This window comes from Hylobates moloch, unplaced genomic scaffold (assembly GCF_009828535.3).
Source record: "Hylobates moloch isolate HMO894 unplaced genomic scaffold, HMol_V3 SCAFFOLD_35, whole genome shotgun sequence".
Classification (NCBI taxonomy): domain Eukaryota; kingdom Metazoa; phylum Chordata; class Mammalia; order Primates; family Hylobatidae; genus Hylobates; species Hylobates moloch.
In genome coordinates this window covers 2,977,742-2,997,430 of record NW_026652310.1, presented here as the reverse complement: position 1 = coordinate 2,997,430, position 19,689 = coordinate 2,977,742, and the positions used below count along the sequence as shown (strand labels likewise).

The window sequence follows — 19,689 nt, the reverse complement described above, 5'->3', positions numbered from 1 at the left end:
CCCCTAAACCCAACTGAAAGGAGCACTTTGGTGTCAAAGAGAAAAATTTCAAATGGAGTCAATTTTTAGATGAGAACAGAATAGGATAAGGGAGACGATCCTAAGGATAGAGGTCACAAGGGTCCTGTGGCTGTCTTATAAGCACCCCCAAAATCCCCATGCCTCATATGGTCCCATGTTTCATTGTCTCCCCATAGACCAAGCTTTCCACGTAGAAAGTGGTGGGGCTTTTCCAGGCAAGTTTTTGCCTTTCTTTCTTTGTTGACATTTCCTTTCACTTTGGTACCCAAGACCCCATACTGGGCGTCTGCCTTCATGCCCACCTCTCAATGTACCTCAGGAACTTCTTGTTTCTTTTTGGAAAGAGGCTGGGTAGAGATATACACACAAGCATATCTTGCCTATTGTTTTTGGTCTTCAGAAATATTGCTCCACAAGGTTTTATTTAGAAAGTTGGACAAATTTATTCAAATTATGCTGTTACTAGCTGCTTAGATTACTACACTTATTCTCGGGACATCTGAACTTTAGCATTCCTTACGGCTAAAAGAACTTTCTTACAGTAATATTTCAGGCATTACAAATAATCAAGAATGAGCATTATTTCTGAGCAAAGGAGACTGCCTGACATTTATAGGTAATTTTATTAGACTGATCCTAAATAAAATGGAAAAATAGAATCAAATAATATCAGACCATAAGGGAGGTAATCCAGTGTAAAACCATTAATTTTTGAGGAGAGAAAACAGATCCACAGATGTGAAATGAATTGACCACCTGCAACAGCAATAGCTGTTTGTTCTTCATCATTCTTTCTGCCTTTGTCCCCTGTTTAACTGGGCATGGGGCCACCCAAATCCAGGCGACATGCTCCAGTCTCCCTTGTAGCTACATGTGGTCATATTCAGCTTTAGTCTATGTTTGACAGCCTGGAAGATTCCTTCTCCCCTTCCCCCTTCCTGCTGGCTGAAAGACTGATGTGATGGGTGGAAACAGTGTCATCTTGGACCATCAGACAGAAGCTATTGCTTTCTGGTGCACTCAGGAATGGTAAAGCAATAAGGTAGAAGGAGCCTGGGTCTCTGAAACATGGCACTCTAGAGAGATTGCCTTCTAGACTTCGTTATGTGTAAGAGAATCAGATATGTCTTTGTTTAAGTTACTGTGGTTTTGGATTTTTGTGTTACTCTTAGCCAATCCTACTCTAAGCTTCTATATCAATAGTCTAGAAAATTATTAAATTAATTAGCAATGGCTTGATGGAGGAGGGCAGGATGATGGGTGATGGGCAAGGCCTGATTCTAAATCTGTGAGAGAAAGCACCTTAAATATTCTCTGTCTGGAGTTCCCAAATACTGATACACAAATAGCTGCATCAGAATTACCCTGACAGAGGTTCCCGTAAATCCAGACTTCTGGCACTCTTTTCAGGAGATTATGACTTAGTAGGCATTCTGTGGGGTCCAAGACTGACATTATTTAAAAGCTCCTCACGCAATCCTGATATCCAGATATACTTGGTAATTATATGATCTACAATTGTTGTCTGCTGTGGGTCTGGGATAGGGGAGTGAATCAGAACCACCAGAAAGATCTGTTTGTTTTGGGGGAAAAAGCAAACAAATTTGAATTGTGAAATAATTTATTCCTCAGGCTATTTAGATCCACCTCTCCTTCTCCTGGTACCCACTGAGAGTCATACAAGTGTCACCAAATGAACAGTTTTCTTTCAGGTTAGCCTTTGATATGGTTTGGATCTGTGTTGCCACCCAAATCTCATGTTGAATTGTAATCCCCAATGTTGGAGGTGAGGCCTGGTGGGAGATGACTTGATCACGAGGGTGGATTTCCCCCTTGCTGCTGCTCTCATGATAGTGAGTGAGTGCTCATGAGATGTGGGGTAGCACCTCACCCCTCTCTCTTCCTCCTGCTCTGGCCATGAGGTGCCTTCTTCCCCTTTGCCTTCCACCATGATTGTAGATTTTCCTGAGGCCTCCCCAAAACCTGAGCAGATGCCAGCATCATGCTTCCTGTTGCAGCCGTTGGAAGTGCAAGCCAATTAAACCTCTTTTCTTTATAAATTACCCAGTCCCAGGTATTTCTTTATAACAGTGCAAGAACAGATGGATACAGCTTTAGTTCAGACAAACTGACAGTGACATAATTGCATATAGTTAGACTGCATGTGGCTACTGTTTTTTGTTTTTCGCAGATTACATTTTCCATGGGAGTTTAGCCAACACCAGTGTGCATTACTATACATTAATGAATCATTTGTGACAAAAAGAATTACAATCAAATTGCAGAAAGAGTTCACTTTTTAAAGATTCCATGGCCTCACACCTCAGAGGTAGAATTTTTTGGTTCTTGCAAAGATCTGCAAGGTCAGCAGATTCAGTTAAACAGCTGTCAGGCAAAGTTGGCCTAATAACACTCAGGCATACCAGTGGGTTCTCTTGGCAGAAAAGGTGACAGGCAAGGGAAAGCATTAACAGAAGGCAGAGTGTGGCGAGGCATTCCCAACAGCAGTGCATAGAAAGGGATTATACTAAGAGTACATCTACACCAGAGAAATCGCCTTTCAAGATCCATCCTCACGTTGACAGGTGCAGGCTTGGGAACTCAGTTCTCCCCCCCTCCTCTGGGAAGCTAGAGGAGAAAGAGCCTCGACCAGGAGGAAGCCAGGCAGGACTCAAGGGGTTCACCATAACTCTCAGAAGAAATATAACCAAACAGCACCAAAGACGCATTTTAAGACAGAATTCGAAAATGGATGCTGAAGATACCAAAGATCTAATTCTAACTGGGTTACTAACTCAATCTGAGTTTGGGTAAGTCACATAACGTTTCTGTTTTTTAATTTTGTCTTATGCAGAATCAAGGGATTGAACTCAACGAACTATGAAATTCCTTTTAAAAGTTTGACAATTTTATACTTATTGAATAGCTAATTATATTATATATAAATGGGTTCAAGGAAAAGCTCTCAGTCAATTATAGATTTGTTTTTATTTTAAAATATAAAAATCCTAAATCCCAACATAAAATCATCAGAGAGACATGCATGTCTTTGAAACCTGAATTTCTGAAAACTTTCTTATTTGCTTAATCCCCATAAACTCTGATGGCACCCTGTTGTCCCTACTGAAAGATGCCATTATGCAAATATTTAGCCTAGTACTTTTAAACATCCACAAACGTTTATTTCACTCTCCCAAATAACATTCAGAGGACTGAAAACATTTTGAACCCAGGCACTTATTGACATGATAGCTATGGGCTCTCATTAAAGGGTAGTCTATGAAATCTAATTCTGTGCTTACTGATGGTCTCCTGGGTTAAGAGAAATTGCAACCTGAAATAAGATACGGCTCTTTTATTGGTTGTTGTTACTGTAAAGTGGTCTTGAATCTTTCAGTGCTCTCTCCATTTTAACCCTCCTTCTTCAGGTGACACAGCAGCAATAAAAGACTCACTTCCTAAACCTTCCACATAACCCTGCTACTTGACTCAGAGGCCATTGTCCATGTAAAACGACTGAAAGAGAAATTGGGACTCCCAGAAATCCCAGGACAAATTTGTATGTCAAAGAGAAATTGGAACTCCCCGAAATCCCAGGGCAAATTTGCATGTCATAATAATCCAACCTATTAAATAGGTTGGATTAAGTGCCAGTGCAATTCAGGGGAATGGAGAGAAAAAAGCCAAACTTACTTCATCCACATGCCCAACAGCTCCATAAATCCTTGCCATCTGTCCAGTGAGGTAGGGGAATCTCTCACCAATCTCTTTCAGCATTGGAAGAAAACCGTTCAAAGCCACTGGCTCATAGCCTGCTATCTCTATGAGGGTGTTTAGGATGATGTCATTATGGGTTGAATCCTTCAAATGCCCAATTAGGAAAGGAATACACTTCTGAACTACCTATAAAGAGAGAGGAGAGGAGGAGGGAAGAAAGAAGAAAGAGAAAAGTTAATTAAATTGGAATTAATTTTGAAAGCAAACTTTTTTTTTGCATTAAACCTGAACTCAACACATTCTGGGATTATTACCCTCATTGGTACTCAGGCAAATCTCCCAAGTTTAGAATTTAAAATTTACAATAAAATCTTCAGAGCCTTTAGCTCCTTTTTCTTTTAATCTGTGACTTGCTATTGAAGAGTGAAGTTTAAAATAATGCTTCAATGGCCGGGCGCGGTGGCTCACGCTTGTAATCCCAGCACTTTGGGAGGCCAAGGCGGGCGGATCACGAGGTCAGCAGATCGAGACCACGGTGAAACCCCGTCTCTACTAAAAATACAAAAAAATCAGCCGGGCGTGGTGGCGGGTGCCTGTAGTCCCAGCTACTCGGAGAGGCTGAGGCAGGAGAATGGCGTGAACCTGGGAGGCGGAGCTTGCAGTGAGCCGAGATTGCACTACTGCACTCCAGCCTGGGTGACAGAGCGAGACTCCGTCTCAAAAAAAAAAAAAAATAAATAATGCTTCAGTGTTACTATTCATAACTCAAGTTTTGATGTGTTATTTCCTCATTGAGAATGCTACATTTCCTCCAACCACCATGAAAGCTGCAATTTAAAGGACAATTTAAGTAGGTAGGAGATCCTTGTTGACTTTAATCAAAGCCTTCAAAATGGAGAAATCCAGTTTAGAAATGTTTAATAAATAAAAATAAGAAAGCAGAAAAGATCTCCCACATTTTCTTCAATTTTCCATTTTGATCACAAAAATGTAATAATAAGATAAAATTATTAAAGCAAAATGATTTATACCATAGTCGCATTATCTTAATATTTTTTCTTGATTCTTAATGCTTATATGAATGTAAAGGTGAAATTTATCTGAGAAAATGGAACTCTTTTGTGGAATAAAGACTCTATGTTAATATGTCACATATTGATAATTTGATGAATTGTTTTGTTTGCTAAAATAGAACAACTAGAAAGGGAAACCTGTGGGAAACTGAACAACAAAAGTGAAACAGATTTGCCCATCCATATTTCTGCTTCGTTTGTTTCTTTTGTTTGTGTTTGATTTACTTTATTGATTTGTCATTTTTTAAGTAGGGTAGACTTTAAATGTAGCTTCCAGTATTAAAACCAAATCTGATACACAGCACCATTTGCCCAAAATTGAACTCACAATCCACCCCCTGCCAAAAACCTGCCTCTCCTACCACCCCTTCTGGCCCTAAGTGCCTCCTTTTCTCATAAATGACACCATTATCCACCTGGCTACTCAAACTAGAAACTGTTTCTCCCTTACCAGCAGCTGTTATCCAAGCAATCATCATGTCCTGTTGATTCCAATACCCAAGAATCCCACAGATCTGTTCACTCCCTTCTCTTTATATTCATCCATTCATTCACTCATTCACAAATACTGATTGAGTCCTTCCTATTTGCAAGCTGTAGGTGATGGGGATAGCAATAAATCTGAAAAGATTCACTGTTTAGTAAAGGAGACATTCAGTAAAAGAAATAGTCACATCAGAAATGAACAATTATAAATTTTAATAAATCCCATATAGGGAAAATGTAGGGCTCTGTGAGAGACTGTCCCAGGGCTCTAATTTAGGCAAAGGGTCAGGGAAGGCCTCTCTCAGGGGGCCGTGGAGCTGAGATCACTGACCCAGGCATTTCACAGATGGGTAATTCCAACAGCCTCCTAACAGGTCTCCCTGCCTTCAGTCTTGCCCATCCAATGTCTTCTCCGCTTTAGCCACAATGGTGTTTTTTCCTGCCTTAAGACCCTACAGTCACGTGCCCTTTTTTTTATACCTGACTCCTATCCATCTTCCCACATTCAGTCTCTTGCCCACTTGGGCCACCTTCTCCCAGTCCAGTTCTTACTACATATCACACATCAACTATGATGAATTTTTTAAAAACATTCTTAACTTGCTAAATTTTCTTTTGCATCTGGGATTTTACTCATGTGATTTGTTCTGCCTGGAATTCTTGCTCCCCCTATTTTGCTTGAGTAGCTCCTGATCATTCTTGAGGCCTCAGATGAACTGTTATTTCCTTAAGAAACATCCCTCAGCTCCTCTTCTCTTCCTTCTCAGTCTATAGTGCCCTTGTGGAAGCTCCCACTGTACCCTAAGTGGCCCTGAGCAGGTCCTTCACATGCTTCCTTCTTACTGCTGCTCTAGATGCATTTCAGGCTGGATTGAAAGCTCCACAAGGTAAAGAATCATCCCTATTTGTACACCATTGGATACCTAATGCCTTACACAGAGTTTATCCAGAAGGTGAGTTAATAAGTTTTTGAGCAACAAATCAAAGGAAGGTAAGTCTAATTTGTATAGAGTGACATCTGAATAAAACATCTCCCCCACCCCATAGTAGTTAAAGAGTGGTACACAATGTTTAAACATACACCGTCATGTATTACTACAAAACAACTAACAAGAACATGAAAGAAGGAAGTTTCTAGATAACTAAAATTATCCTATATAGAGATTTAAACTTCAGATTCATATTTAGTACTTTTGGAGGAAAGAATAGGGCTAGATTCTGGTAAATGGCATATATGAATGCACAGTTCTAGAAATGCACAATCCTGTGCATTAGGGAGCAATTGTATGTCCTTCAGGAGAAGCCATGCGAGGTCCTTGGCATATATGGCAGAAGTGTCAGCCAGCTGCTCCAGATCAGGGCAACATACTTAACCTCATGTTTTTAGCAATGAAAAATGCATGCACATTTCCTGTCCCATTCTGTAAAGTTTCGTTTCCCATTCCTTACTCTTCAGGTCCTGTTTCCTGAACACCAAGGTCTTTGTGACATGTGCTTCTAGTCATGCCACTTTTACTTAAAAAATTTAAACTCCAGCGACATGTCCCAAGCTACACAGCATGGGTTTTAGCTGTTGTCCCATAAAGAACAATCAAAAAGGAAAGAAAAAGAAGAAATGAAGGAAGGAAGGAAGAGACATGAAGGAAGGAAGGAAGAGACATAAAGAAAGAGAGAAAGGAAAGAGAGGAAAGAAAGAAAAGAAAAGAAAAAGAGAGAAAGAAAGACAGACAGAAAGAGAAAGAAAGGAAGGATGGAAGGAGAAAGAGAAAGAAAGAAGAGAGAAAGGGAAAGAAAGAAGCTCAAGGCAAATACATACATCTGGGCATAGTTGAATCCATAGAAAGAGCAAGGGAAGCGAAGCCCTGAACAATGTAAACTAAATAATAACAATTTTACAAATTAAACAAAAGTTGTTTTTTTTTACTCTGAATTCCTAATAGCCTAAAGTTTGTTATGATAATGATAGAAAGGATAGATATTTCTTGAAATTTATCCACACATGAGAAATAAGTCTGCTTTGGGTTTTAGATAGATTATTCTTGGATTAGAAGGAATTTTATTTTCCAAACATAGGGCATTTCCTTAGGCTGGTGTCTTCAGTGCTTCCTCATTGGGAGCTGCCTTCCTGACTCAGGGAATGCTGTGCTTCGCTGAGAGCCAAGTAGCCACTAAGAATATAGATTCTGGCTGCAGAGAACAAGCTGACATGGACTTTGTTCAGGCTGTAAACCATGGACAGCTGAAAAAGCTACCAAACTGGCCTTCTTGCCTCAAGTCTCTGTCCCTTCTGTTCAGGCTTCTCACTGCCACCAGAGTCATAGCCCTTAAACTCCGATCTAATTACCTCATGTCTCTCTTAGCGACTTTCAAAAATTTCTCATGGCCCATGGCCAAAATTCCAATGCCGTGGTATTCCAGATGCCAGTGTCTTTTTTGATGGGCCTATCAGCAGATTCTTCCCCCATGACCCAGCTACATGGCACTGATCACTCACAGTGGCTTGAACACAGAGAGAAATCTCATACTTTCAAATTCAATCTCAAATCTCTACTTCTTGGAAGTCTTCTTTCCAGCCCACCCTAACACATGCAGGACCTGATCCTAGGGTACAAGCAGAGACCCTTAAACCACAAATATTCAGCGCTATATAAAATGTTCTATCCTCCTCCCTGACAAATGTGCCTTTATAACAATCTGTGATGCTTGATTTGAATTTAGAATGTTTGGCCTCTGTAGAGAAAACAGAGAGATGTCTCTCAGCCCCCATTCCTTGCCCCATCCCTTCTCTTCTATTTCTACCCCTGGCTTTGCCCTGCATGTGAACATCCCAGTCCACATATGCAAGCTCTTCTAGGCCACCTCTCAAGAATATGGGGTCAACTGTTGGCATGGCTTGTTCTCAGGAGAATAGACCCAAGGACAAAGTCTTCACAAGCCCTGGAAGCAGATCTGAGATACCTGGGAAAGGAATTCCAAGATCTCAGTTACCTGAACTGAGTTTAGTGGGCAAAAGAGTGGACGGGAACTGTGGGTGCAAGTAAAGGAGGGCCCAAACAGAATGCTCAAAACCAAGTAGCCCAGCATAGGGCCGCAGCCCTGAATTCCCTGGTTTTTCCTGAATAGAGTTAGTCACTTCTTCTTCTGTGCTCCCATAGCAGTCTATTCACGAGTTTGGCATTTTGTCATTGAAGATTGATGGATACATCTCCCAGACCACGTGCACCTTGAGGATAGGGCCATCTGAAAACAGTGCCATAACTTAATTTACAGCAAATAACATTTCAATTCTTCTGTTTTCAAGCAATTAAAGTCTCAGGATACAAAATCAATATGCAAAAATCACTAGCATTCCTATATAACAACAGCAGGCAAGCAAAGAGCCAAATCATGAATAAATTCCCATTCGCAATTGCTGCAAAGAGAATAAAATACCTTGGAATACAGCTAACAAGGGAAGTGAAGGACCTCTTTAAGCAGAACTACAAACCACTGCTCAAGAAAATCGGAGGGGACACAAACAAATGGAAAAAACATTCCATGCTCATAGATAGGAAGAATCAGTATTGTGAAAATGGCCATACTGCCCAAAACGATTTACAGATTCAATGCTGTTCTCATTAAACTACCATTGACCTTCACAGAATTAGAAAAGACTATTTTAAAATTCATTTGGAACCAAAGAAGAGCCCAAATAGCCAAGACGATCCTAAGCAAAAAGAATAAAACTGGAGGCGTTATACTACCCAACTTCATGCTAAACTACAAGGCTACAGTAACCAAAACAGCAGAGTACTGGTACAAAAACAGACACATAGACGAATGGAACAGAATAGAGATCTCAGAAATAAGACCGCACATCTAACAACCATCTGATCTTTGATAAACCTGACAAAAACAAGCAAGGGGGAAAGGATTTTCTATTCAATAAATCGTGCTGGGAGAAGTGGCTAGCCATATGCAGAAGACTGAAACAGGATCCCTTCCTTATGCCTTATACAAAAATTAACTCAAGATGGATTGAAGACTTAAATGTAAAACCCTGAAAGATCAAAACCCTAGAAGAAAGTTGAGGCAATACTATTCAGGACATAGGCACAGGCAAAGATTCATGATGAAAACATCAAAAGCAATTGCAACAAAAGCAAAAATTGACAAATGGGATCTAATTAAAGAGCTTCTGCATAGCAAAAGAAACTATCATCAGAGTGAACATATAATCTACAGAATGGGAGAAGATTTTTGCAATCTATCCATCTGACAAAGGTCTAATATCCAGAATCTACAAGGAACTTAAACATTTACAAGAAAACAAACAAACAAACAACTCCATTAAGAAGTGGGCAAAGAATGTGAATAGCCACTTCTCTAAAGAAAACATTCATGTGGCCAGCAGACATATGAAAAAAAGCTCAACATTCCTGATCATTAGAGAAATTCAAATCAAAACCACAGTGAGATGCTGTTTCATGCCAGTCAGAATAGTGATTACTAAAAAGTCAAGAAGAAATAGATGCTGGTGAGGTTGTGGAGAAAAAGGAACATTTTTACACTATTGATGGGAATGTAAATTAGTTCAACCATTTTGGAAGACAATGTGGTGATTCTTCAAAGACCCAGAACCAGAAATACCATTTGACCCAACAATCTCATTAGTGGGTATATACCCAAAGGAATATAAATCATTCTATTATAAAGAGACATGCATGCGTATGTTCATTGCAGCACCATTTGCAATACCAAAGACATGGAATCGACCCAAATACCCAAATACCAAAGACATGGAATCAACCCAAATACTGGATAAAGAAAATATGGCACATATATACCATGGACTACTATGCAGTCATAAAAAGGAACGAGATCATGTCCTTTGCAGGGACATGGATGGAGCTGGAAGCCATTATCCTCAGCAAACTAATGGAGAAACAGAAAACCAAACACCACATGTTCTCATTTATAAGTGGGAGGTGAACGATGAGAATACAAGCATACGATGTGGGAGGGGTGGAACAACACACACTGGGGCCTGTTGGGGGCTGGGCAGAGGGAGAGCATCAGGTAGAATAGTTAATGCATGCTTGGCTTAATACCCAGGTGATGGGTTGATCTGTGTAGCAAACCACCATGGCACACATTTACCTATGTAACAAACCTGCACATCCTGCCCATGTACCCCAGAACTTAAAAGTTGAAGGAGAAAAAAAAAAGAGCAATTATGTACACACACACATACACACACACATGTGTGTGGGCACACACTTCCTCTTCAATTAGTCTTCAGGCCCAATTTTCTCTTTTAATTACTTTGGCTAGCATTAAGAATCTACTAATCTCTAGAAATGTACAAAATGACTGCCATTTTTATTTACTAATTCCTACCATACTGAAAAATATTATATATTCCAAAAACCATAGTTCTGCTCTAAATTTCAGAACAGTCTACATATTCCAGCACTCCATCTTCTTAATGTTCTGCAAATGACTTCTTATTTTAAATAAATACCAAAAGTGACCTCTGAGTATTCTTGGACTCGATCAGGTGTGTGAATAGGAATGCTCTACACTGTTGAGCGAAAATCCTAGAAAATAATTCTCTCCTCTAGGGAACAGATCACAAAAGCAGCTCCGCTGTGTCTGAACATCCATCACCGGAAGGCTGCCCTTGCCACTTCCTGTCACTCATTGCTGTATGCTTGGGGCTAGAAGTTAATGTCCCAGGGATAACAACAGATGTGCTTATATGTGTTACTAAACTCTGTTCCTTTCATTGGCTAGACTACAGCATGGTTTACAGCAGCCAAGATTATAGACTTGATTCTCATAAAGATCACTTGGAAAGTTGACCACCCAGCCTTTTTCTGTAAATGGATCCTGAGAATACTCTGGAGGTACCAGTTATAAATTACTAGCCAGGAACTGCCTCTTTCCATCTGGCAAGGATAGTGTCCTGAAAAGTAGGATGCCTAGAGGGCAGTGATGGAGGAAGGGGACCCACCTGCTCAGTTAGCCACATCGTGGAGCTCACAGATACATGGATGTTGAAGCGATGCTACCTTCACAGTCTCATGGACTAGTCAGCTTTATGTAGAGAAATTTTTTTTCAAGGGCCAACTGTTGACCCTCCAGCCCTGGAAAGCCATGTTATCCCAGGTCACAGAGGGTGGGTAGTGAGAAGGGCATTCAAGACACATGAAGCATCCCTGCACACTGACCTCCCTAGAGAGCCCACTCAGTTTACCTCCAAGCTACAGAGCATCAGTAATGCTTTAATGCAGGCATGGAAGCTCCACTTGAATTCCAGTTTCACAAAGTCAAAACCTCCTTATTTAGCTTCCTATTTCACCTGAAATGAATTAGGCTTAAATTGAAAGCTTCAGTCTGTATTTCTGGTTGTCGCCACTTATTTCCCTTCTCAGTAAACCCTTTCACCACATTTCCTTCCATTTCCCTTGCTCACTGTCTGATTAAGGAAGGGGTGAGGGAGAAGGTGAATCAGGCAGTTTCTGTATTGTACCACCTGTGGTGACAGACCCTTTGAAATCAAGGGTGCGCTCTAGTTCTAGGGCTGCTGGCAGCAGGAACAGAGCACGAAGAACTGAGGGAGGCAAGTGGAGAGGCTGCTTTACCATGAAGGTAGGGGTGACAGGAAACGGGGCTCCACAATCCCCCCATTACAACTTCTTCCCCCCAGGTAGGATCCTGGCATGGGTGGGGTTCATCCACATCACTCTAGGTGCTCCCTAAACCCTGGCCTCTTTGTTCTGGGATCCACACTCAGCACCCACAATACCTAGCAGAATGTGAGTTCACTCTCTCCTCATTTTGTTTACTCTCCTTCTCTTGTCTAGCCACCCTCCAACTGCCCTTTCTCCCTCACCTTCTCCAGTATCTTCTGGAACTCTCATTTGCTTCACAAGCCACAGCCTTACAGCCTTGATTCTTTAGTGTGTTGAGGTCAAAAGATTTCATTGGTTGGAATTAGACTGGGTTTGTGTTGCAGCTTGGCCTGATCTATCCGGCTTTGGGAAAGTGACCCAGCTAGTGTGAGGCCCAGATGGTTTTAGGATGGTTTTAGGGAAGGTAGTATGACTCCGATGGTCAGTGGGGGACATGAAAGTTGAAAGGCTGATAAAGATGAAGTGCATGTGAAAAGCCACCTCACCCACCAAGTCACCCTTTGGTACCACCACTGTTCTTAAAAACCTCTCCAAACGTTGGCTTCTCTATTTATAAAATAAAAAGCTTGTTGTGGGAAATAAATGAGATGTCTGTGATACACCTACAGAGTGCCTGGTACATGGTATGAGCTCAGTCACTATTAGTGCCATTGTCTACCCTCCCCTGCCTGCTGGGACCAGCACTGAGGAAACTCTTCCTCTTGTAGCCTTCTCTGCAGTGGAAGTGGAAGCTGCCCAGTTATTTCCCCAGTTGGGGACCTCTGCTCTAGGTGATCCAATAATCCTTCAACTCCACTCCTCACCCCAAACTCTACTGCAGTTTTGTTCATCCTTTCTGTCCTCAATCCTTTCCAAAATTGGTTCTCTCACTTGTGCTCTGGAATACATTCCCCATCTTCCTCCAGCACCTTGCTCTGTCTCTTATTTCCTCTCACATGTTCAATCCCTTTATTCCTATTGTGTCTTTAACTCTCCTTGTTTCTTCTAAACTCCCGGAATTGGCAGTCCATACTCACATGGTCCTTTCCTAACCTTCCCTTCCATATGCAATCCACAATAAATGACTGACTTCTCCCACCCTGCCTCAATGATGCTGCCTTTTATAAAAAAGATACAACTTGTGAGCCCCAATTGCCAAATCCAAGGCCAATGCCTGTCTCTTGTCTTTTTTACTTCTCTAGACCTTGACCCTGTTGAGCCACTTTTTCCCCTTTGGAGAATACAGCATGAGTTTTCCTCGTTCTTCGTGTCTTCACTATTTTTGTCTCTTGTTAATTTGTTCATTTCTTAATTCAATAACTTTTTATTCAAATCCTACTATGTAACCCAGCACTACACTAGGGAGTGCATATGAATATGTAGATAAGAGTCCTATGTACCTTAAGGAGTTTATAGTGCACCGAAAGAAACAGTCATGCAAAAATAATGACATATTGCTCTATGTGCAAAAGGGACAGTGCATACCAGTAACATAGAATTCCCCAGTCCTCTGCCTGAGCGCTAGCCTTGCTCCTCAAAGTGTGGTCCCTTGAAGCAATAGCAGCAGCACCATAGGGGTACTTGTAAAAAGACACAGTTGGGGTCCCCAATTGTGTCTACTGAACCTACTGAACCAAAATCCCTGGGAGTGAGGCTCAGGCATTGGTCATCCTTGTTGGTCTCATCTCCTGAAGCTTCCTGTAAATTCTGCTCCCAATATCCAAGATTCCCAGCTCTGAATCATCTGCATAAAAGTATGCATTCTTCAGGGTATGGCCTGATGCCACACCCTTTGTGGGACTTCATGGCATCTATTTTCCTCTAAAGTAGAATTCATTACCCCCTATCTCTGTTTATGCCATTTGCAAAGCATTTATCACCTTGTTTAATTTGATTCTATGTTTATTCTCAGTTTGGTTCTATGAATGTTTATTGAGCACTATCAGATACTATGGAAAAGTCTAAGATACAGAAGAAAGAAGAAACCGTTTCTTGTCAAAGGAGCTTGCAGTCTATTGTGGCTAATTATGCAGATAACTATTCTTTCTTGATTTTCTTTGAATAATTTGGATGTTGAATACAAATGTTCCAGTCTTCACTTAAGCATTGATTTTTTTTTTCAAGTGGTGGATGGTGAAACTATAAAGAAACGGGACAACCATAATTGAATAACCTTGGGCTAACCATTCATATTCACTGTGTACACATGTTGGTTGATATGGTTTGGCTCTGTGTCCTCACCCAAATCTCATGTTGAATTGTACTCCCATAATTCCCACATGTTGTGGGAGGGACCTGGTGGGAGATAATTTGAATAATGGGGGCAGTTTCCCCCAAACTGTTCTCATGGTAGAGAATAAGTCTCACGAGATCTGATGGTTTTATCAGGGGTTTCCACTTTTGCATATTCCTCATTTTCTCTTACTGCCACCATGTAAGAAGTGCCTTTTGCCTCCTGCTGTGATTCTGAGGCCTCCCCAGCCATGTGGAACTGTAAGTCGAATTAAACCTCTTTTTCTTCCCAGTCTTGGGTATGTCTTTATTAGCAGCATAAAAATTGACTAATACAGTAAATTGGTACCAGTAGAGTGGGGCGTTGCTGAAAAGATACCTGAAAATTTGGACGTGACTTTGGAACTGGGTAACAGGCAGAGGTTGGAACAGTTTGGAGGGCTCAGAAGAAAACAGGAAAATGTGGGAAAATTTGGAACTTCCTAGAGACTTGTTGAATAGCTTTGACCAAAACCCTGATAGGGATATAGACAATAAGGTCCAGGCTGAGGTGGTCTCAGATGGAGATGAGAAACTTGTTGGAAACTGCAGCAAAGGTGATGCTTGTTATGTTTTAGCAAAGAGACTGGTAGCATTTTGCCCCTGCCCTAGGGATTTCTGGAACTTTGAACTTAAGAGAGATGATTTAGGGTATCTGGCAAATAAATTTCTAAGCAGCAAAGCATTCAAGAGGTGACTTGGGTGCTGTTAAAGACATTCAGTTTTATAAGGAAGCAGAGCATAAAATTTGGAAAATTTGCAGTCAACAATGTGATAGAAAAGAAAAATCCATTTTCTGAGGAGAAAATCAAGCCGGATGCAGAAATTTGCATAAGTAACAAGGAGCCAAATGTTGATCCCCAAGACAATGGGGAAAATGTGTCCAGGGCATTTCAGAGGTCTTCATGGCAGCCCCTCCCATCACAGGCCCAGAGACCTAGGAGGAAAAAATGGTTTCATGGGCAAGGCCCAGGGCCCCCACGCTGTGTACAGTCTAGGGACTTGGTTCCCTGTGTCCTAGACACTCCCACCGTGACTGAAAGGGGCCAAAGTACAGCTCAGGCCATGACTTCAGAGGGTGCAAACCCCATTCCATGTGGTGTTGATCCTGCGGGTACACAAAAGTCAAGAATTGAGGTTTGGGAACCTCTGCCTAGATTTCAGAGGCTGTATGGAAATGCCTGGATGTCCAGACAGAAGTTTGCTGCAGGGGTAGGGCTCTCATGGAGAACCTCTCCTAAGGCAGTGCAGAAGGGAAACGTGGGGTCAGAGCCTCCACACAGCAGAGTCCCTACTGGGGCACCAGCCTGTGAAAGCAGCCAGGAGGGAGGCTGTACCTTGAAAAGTCACAGGGGTGGAGCTGCCCAAGACCATGGGAACCCTTGCATCACTGTGACTTGGATGTGAGACATGGAGTCAATGGAGATCATTTCAGAGCTTTAATATTTGACTGCCCTGCTGGATTTCAGACTTGCGTGGGAACTGTAGCCCCTGGCTTTGGCCAATTTCTCCCATTTGGAACAGCTGTATTTACCCAATGCCTGTATCTAGGAAGTAACTAACTTGCTTTTGATTTTACAGGCTCATAAGCAGAAGGCACTTGCCTTGTCTTAGATGAGATTTTGGACTGTGGATTTTTGTGTTAATGCTGAAATGAGTTAAGACTTGGGGGGACTGCTGGGAAGGCATGGTTGGTTTTGAAATGTGAGGACATGAGATTTGGATGGGCCAGGGACGTAATGTTATGGTTTGGCTCAGTGTCCCCACCAAAATCTCATCTTGAATTGTACTCTCATAATGCCCAAATGTTGTGGGAAGGACGCAGTGGGAGATAATTTGAATTATGGGGGTGGTTTCCCCCATACTGTTCTCATGGTAGTGAATAAGTCTCATGAGATCTGATGGTTTTATCAGGGGTTTCTGCTTTTGCATGGGGTTCTTCATTTTCTCTTCCTGCCACCAAGTAAGGAGTGCCTTTTGCCTCCCGCCATGATTCTGAGGCCTCCCTAGCCATGTGGAACTGTAAGTCAAATTAAACCTCTTTTTCTTCCCAGTCTTGGGTACATCTTTATCAGCAGCATGAAAATGGACTAATACATTGGTACCCTCCAGAATCCATTTCGAATTCCCTCTTCCTGGCAGCCTCTAGTTTCTGTCTGTGTATCCTGCAGTTCAACAGAAGCTCTAGGGGTAGAGCATGCATCCTAAACAGACAGAATATCAAGACGTCTGTTGGATGCTGGTGGCAGTGATAGATGTAGGAGAAGCATAGTGCCAAGAGAGCCCCTAGCACCTATTTGGAGATGACAAGGAGAAAGCCTGTGGAAAATGGAAGCCTAGAAGTCAAATCTGAGAAATCAAAATAGAGAAATTGTTTGTTCACATTATTTTTGAACCAAACCTCATCTGATTTCTTCCCATCACATTAGCTATAAATTCCTTTCATTGATGAAACTATTGTGGTTTGGCTGTTCTATTACTGATAATCATAAGCATCCTAATTGTTAAAATCTTCTACTTGAATCCAAAGAACAACAACTGATTTGCTGTCTGGAAAATGAACCTTTGCTCTCACTATAGGCTGATTAATTCACAAATAAAGTTAAGTGTAGTTCTTTCACTTGGTCTTACCTACCTGAGAAACTACAGATTCCTAGAACTGCATGACGACATTAAACTTTCTTTATCACCATTCTACGATAGCTACAGATTCGCACAACTGTTGCTTTTTTTTTTTTTTTTTTTTTGAGACAGAGTCTCACTCTGTCACCCAGGCTGGAGTGCAGTGGCTCGATCTCAGCTCACTGCAACCTCTGCCACCTGGGTCCAAGCGATTCTCCTGCCTCAGCCTCCCAGGTAGCTGGGATTACAGGCTCCTGCCACCGCACCTAGCTAATTTTTCTTTTTTCCTTTTTTTTTTTTGAGATAGAGTCTTGCTCTGTTGCCCAGGCTGGAGTGCAGTGGTGCAATCTTGGCTCACTGCAACCTCTGCCTCCCAAGTTCAAGCGATTCTCTTGCCTCAGCCTCCTGAGTAGCTGGGATAACATTCATGCACCACCATGCCCAGCTAGTTTTTGTATTTTTAGTAGAAACAGGGTTTCACCATGTTGGTCATGTTGGTTGAACTCCTGACCTCGTGATCTGCCTGCCTCAGCCTCCCAAAGTGCTGGGAGGCTGAGCCACCACACCCAGCCTAATTTTTGTATTTTTAGTAGAGACAGGGTTTCACCATCTTGGCCAGGCTGGTCTTGAACTCCTGACCTTGTGATCCACCCGCCTCGGCCTCCCAAAGTGCTGGGATTACAGGCATGAGCCACTGCACCTGGCCCATTTGTTGCTTTTCATTACTGTATCTGTATGGTGAATATTTATTTATTTATTTTTAAGACAGGGTCTCACTCTGTCACCCAGGCTGGAGTGCAGTGGCATGATTTTGGCTCACTGTAGCCTCAACTTCCCTGGCTCAGGTGATTCTCCCACCTCAGCCTCCTGAGTAGCTGGGACTACAGGTGCCTCTTCCATGCTCTGCTAATTTCTGTATTTTTTGTATAGACAGTTTCACCATGTTGTCCAGGCTGGCCTCAAACTACTGGCCTCAAGTGATTCACCCACCTCAGCCTCCCAAAATGTTGAAATTACAGGCATGAGCCACCATGCTCGGCCTGTGATGGTTAATTTTATGTGTCAACTTGACTGGGTCATGGGGCACCCAGATATTTGATTAAACATTATTTCTGGGTGTGTCTGTGAGGATGATTTCAGATGAGATTAGCATACGAATGGGTGGACTGAATAAAGCAGATTGCCCCTGCAATATGGGTGGGCCTCATCCAATTAACTGAGGGCCCGAATAGAACAAAAAGGTGGAGGAAGGGAGAATTTACTGTCTCTGCCTGATTTTGTGAGCTGGAACATTGGTCTTCTCCTGTCCTCAGACTGTAACTTATGCCATCAGCTCTCCAGTTCTCAGGCTTTCAGACTTGAATTGAAACTATGCCACTGGTTTTCCTTGGCATCTAGCTTGCAGATGACAGATGGGACTTCTTAGCCTCCATAATTTCAATGAGCCAGTTTCTCATTATACAAATATAGTAAGTAGATGAGCGCTTTCACTTAAAAAATGGACATGTATAAATGTATGAGACAGGAAATCCTAAGCACATATGCTATTCACACACAAAGAAACATGCCTGGTTGTGTGGACCATGACATATACAATGTACTTTTTACCTCAAGTTGTTTTTTCTTTGCTGCTACATGCAAAAGCCGAAGAAGATGGTACTGTTCTGGCTGTTCTAGCTGAGACATCAAGGCCAGGAGTTCTGTCAGGTGTCTATTAATTGGCTGAGGCTGCTTTTCATACACAGCAGGTAACACTCTCAACAACATGGTGTTACCTGTTGAGGGAACAATAAAGGGAATGATGACTTTATCAGGCCATGAGCAACAGAAATAACATTATTACCAATGTAATAATATTTGCACTTACACACACATTAAATAGCACAGAAAGATGGCCAATTCTTTTGCTAAAAATAACATGGTACCTTATTCTGAGATTAAAACGTGATTTAATCCGATTCCACAAAAGGAAATATTTTATGATATAATCAGCACCATTAACTAATGAAAAATTTTCCTGAGTAATGCACCATGGGGATAGAGGAACTTTGACAGTAATCAGACCACACCCTTGAGAAGGAAACAGTTCCGATAAAGAATTCCTGATGATAAACAAAATTTGGATGATGTTTAAATGAAAACTAAGCAGTGCTGTAATCATGTACCTAAATGAAACTGAACAACAAAAAAAGTGCAGAGGAATGAATTCACATTCCTGGAAGACACAGAATCATAATTTAGACAACTCACATACAGAAACTGTGTCTCATTTTACGAATAGTTTAAGAAGTAGTAATGCAAATTTAAACCCCCAATTTCTGCACTATTTCAAGGGAAGTTTAGCCTCAGCTGGTTTGTCACACATAATTTCCTCAAAGATATGTACGGACAACTAGATTTATAATGGCAAAACTTCAAGAAAACTATTAAATAAGGTATAGAAACTTATCTGCAATCAACATATGGGCAACATCTGCTTATCACTTTATGGTATAGATTTTTTTTCTCAAAATCCTCACAAGTACTTAAATGTCTCAGGGGAATTGGTTTCTGGGGATTTTTTGAACAAGATTTTCTTGACTCTATTTACCTTTACTTTAAATTTGGCTTTGTATATAGAAGCCATACACAGAAAGAATCAAATAAGCAGGAATTACACATATATGGACCTTCATTAAATGGTAGGAATATGCCTATATATAAAAGACAATTTAGATATGATCATTAAAGAAAGAAGGCCAGAATTTTCAGAATATCGATATCCAAATTTAATGAAAACGTGATTCTGGATAAAACTGAATGAATTTGGGAGACAATAAAAAATGAGAATTGTTTTTTCCACA

The 19,689-nt window shown here is 41.4% G+C and overlaps 1 protein-coding gene across 1 annotated transcript in view; it reads right to left on the bottom strand.

Moving 5' to 3' along the window:
- The window catches only part of LOC116463398 (ventricular zone-expressed PH domain-containing protein homolog 1-like), a 111,401-nt gene that overhangs the window by 18,292 nt on the left and 73,420 nt on the right, over positions 1-19,689 (bottom strand). Inside the window, exons 4-5 of the mRNA XM_032146486.2 lie at positions 18,455-18,621; positions 3,715-3,924 (exon numbers count right to left, since the gene is read on the bottom strand). Coding sequence (XP_032002377.2) covers positions 3,715-3,924; positions 18,455-18,621 — 377 coding nt within the window. The remainder of the gene's footprint in view (positions 1-3,714; positions 3,925-18,454; positions 18,622-19,689) is intronic.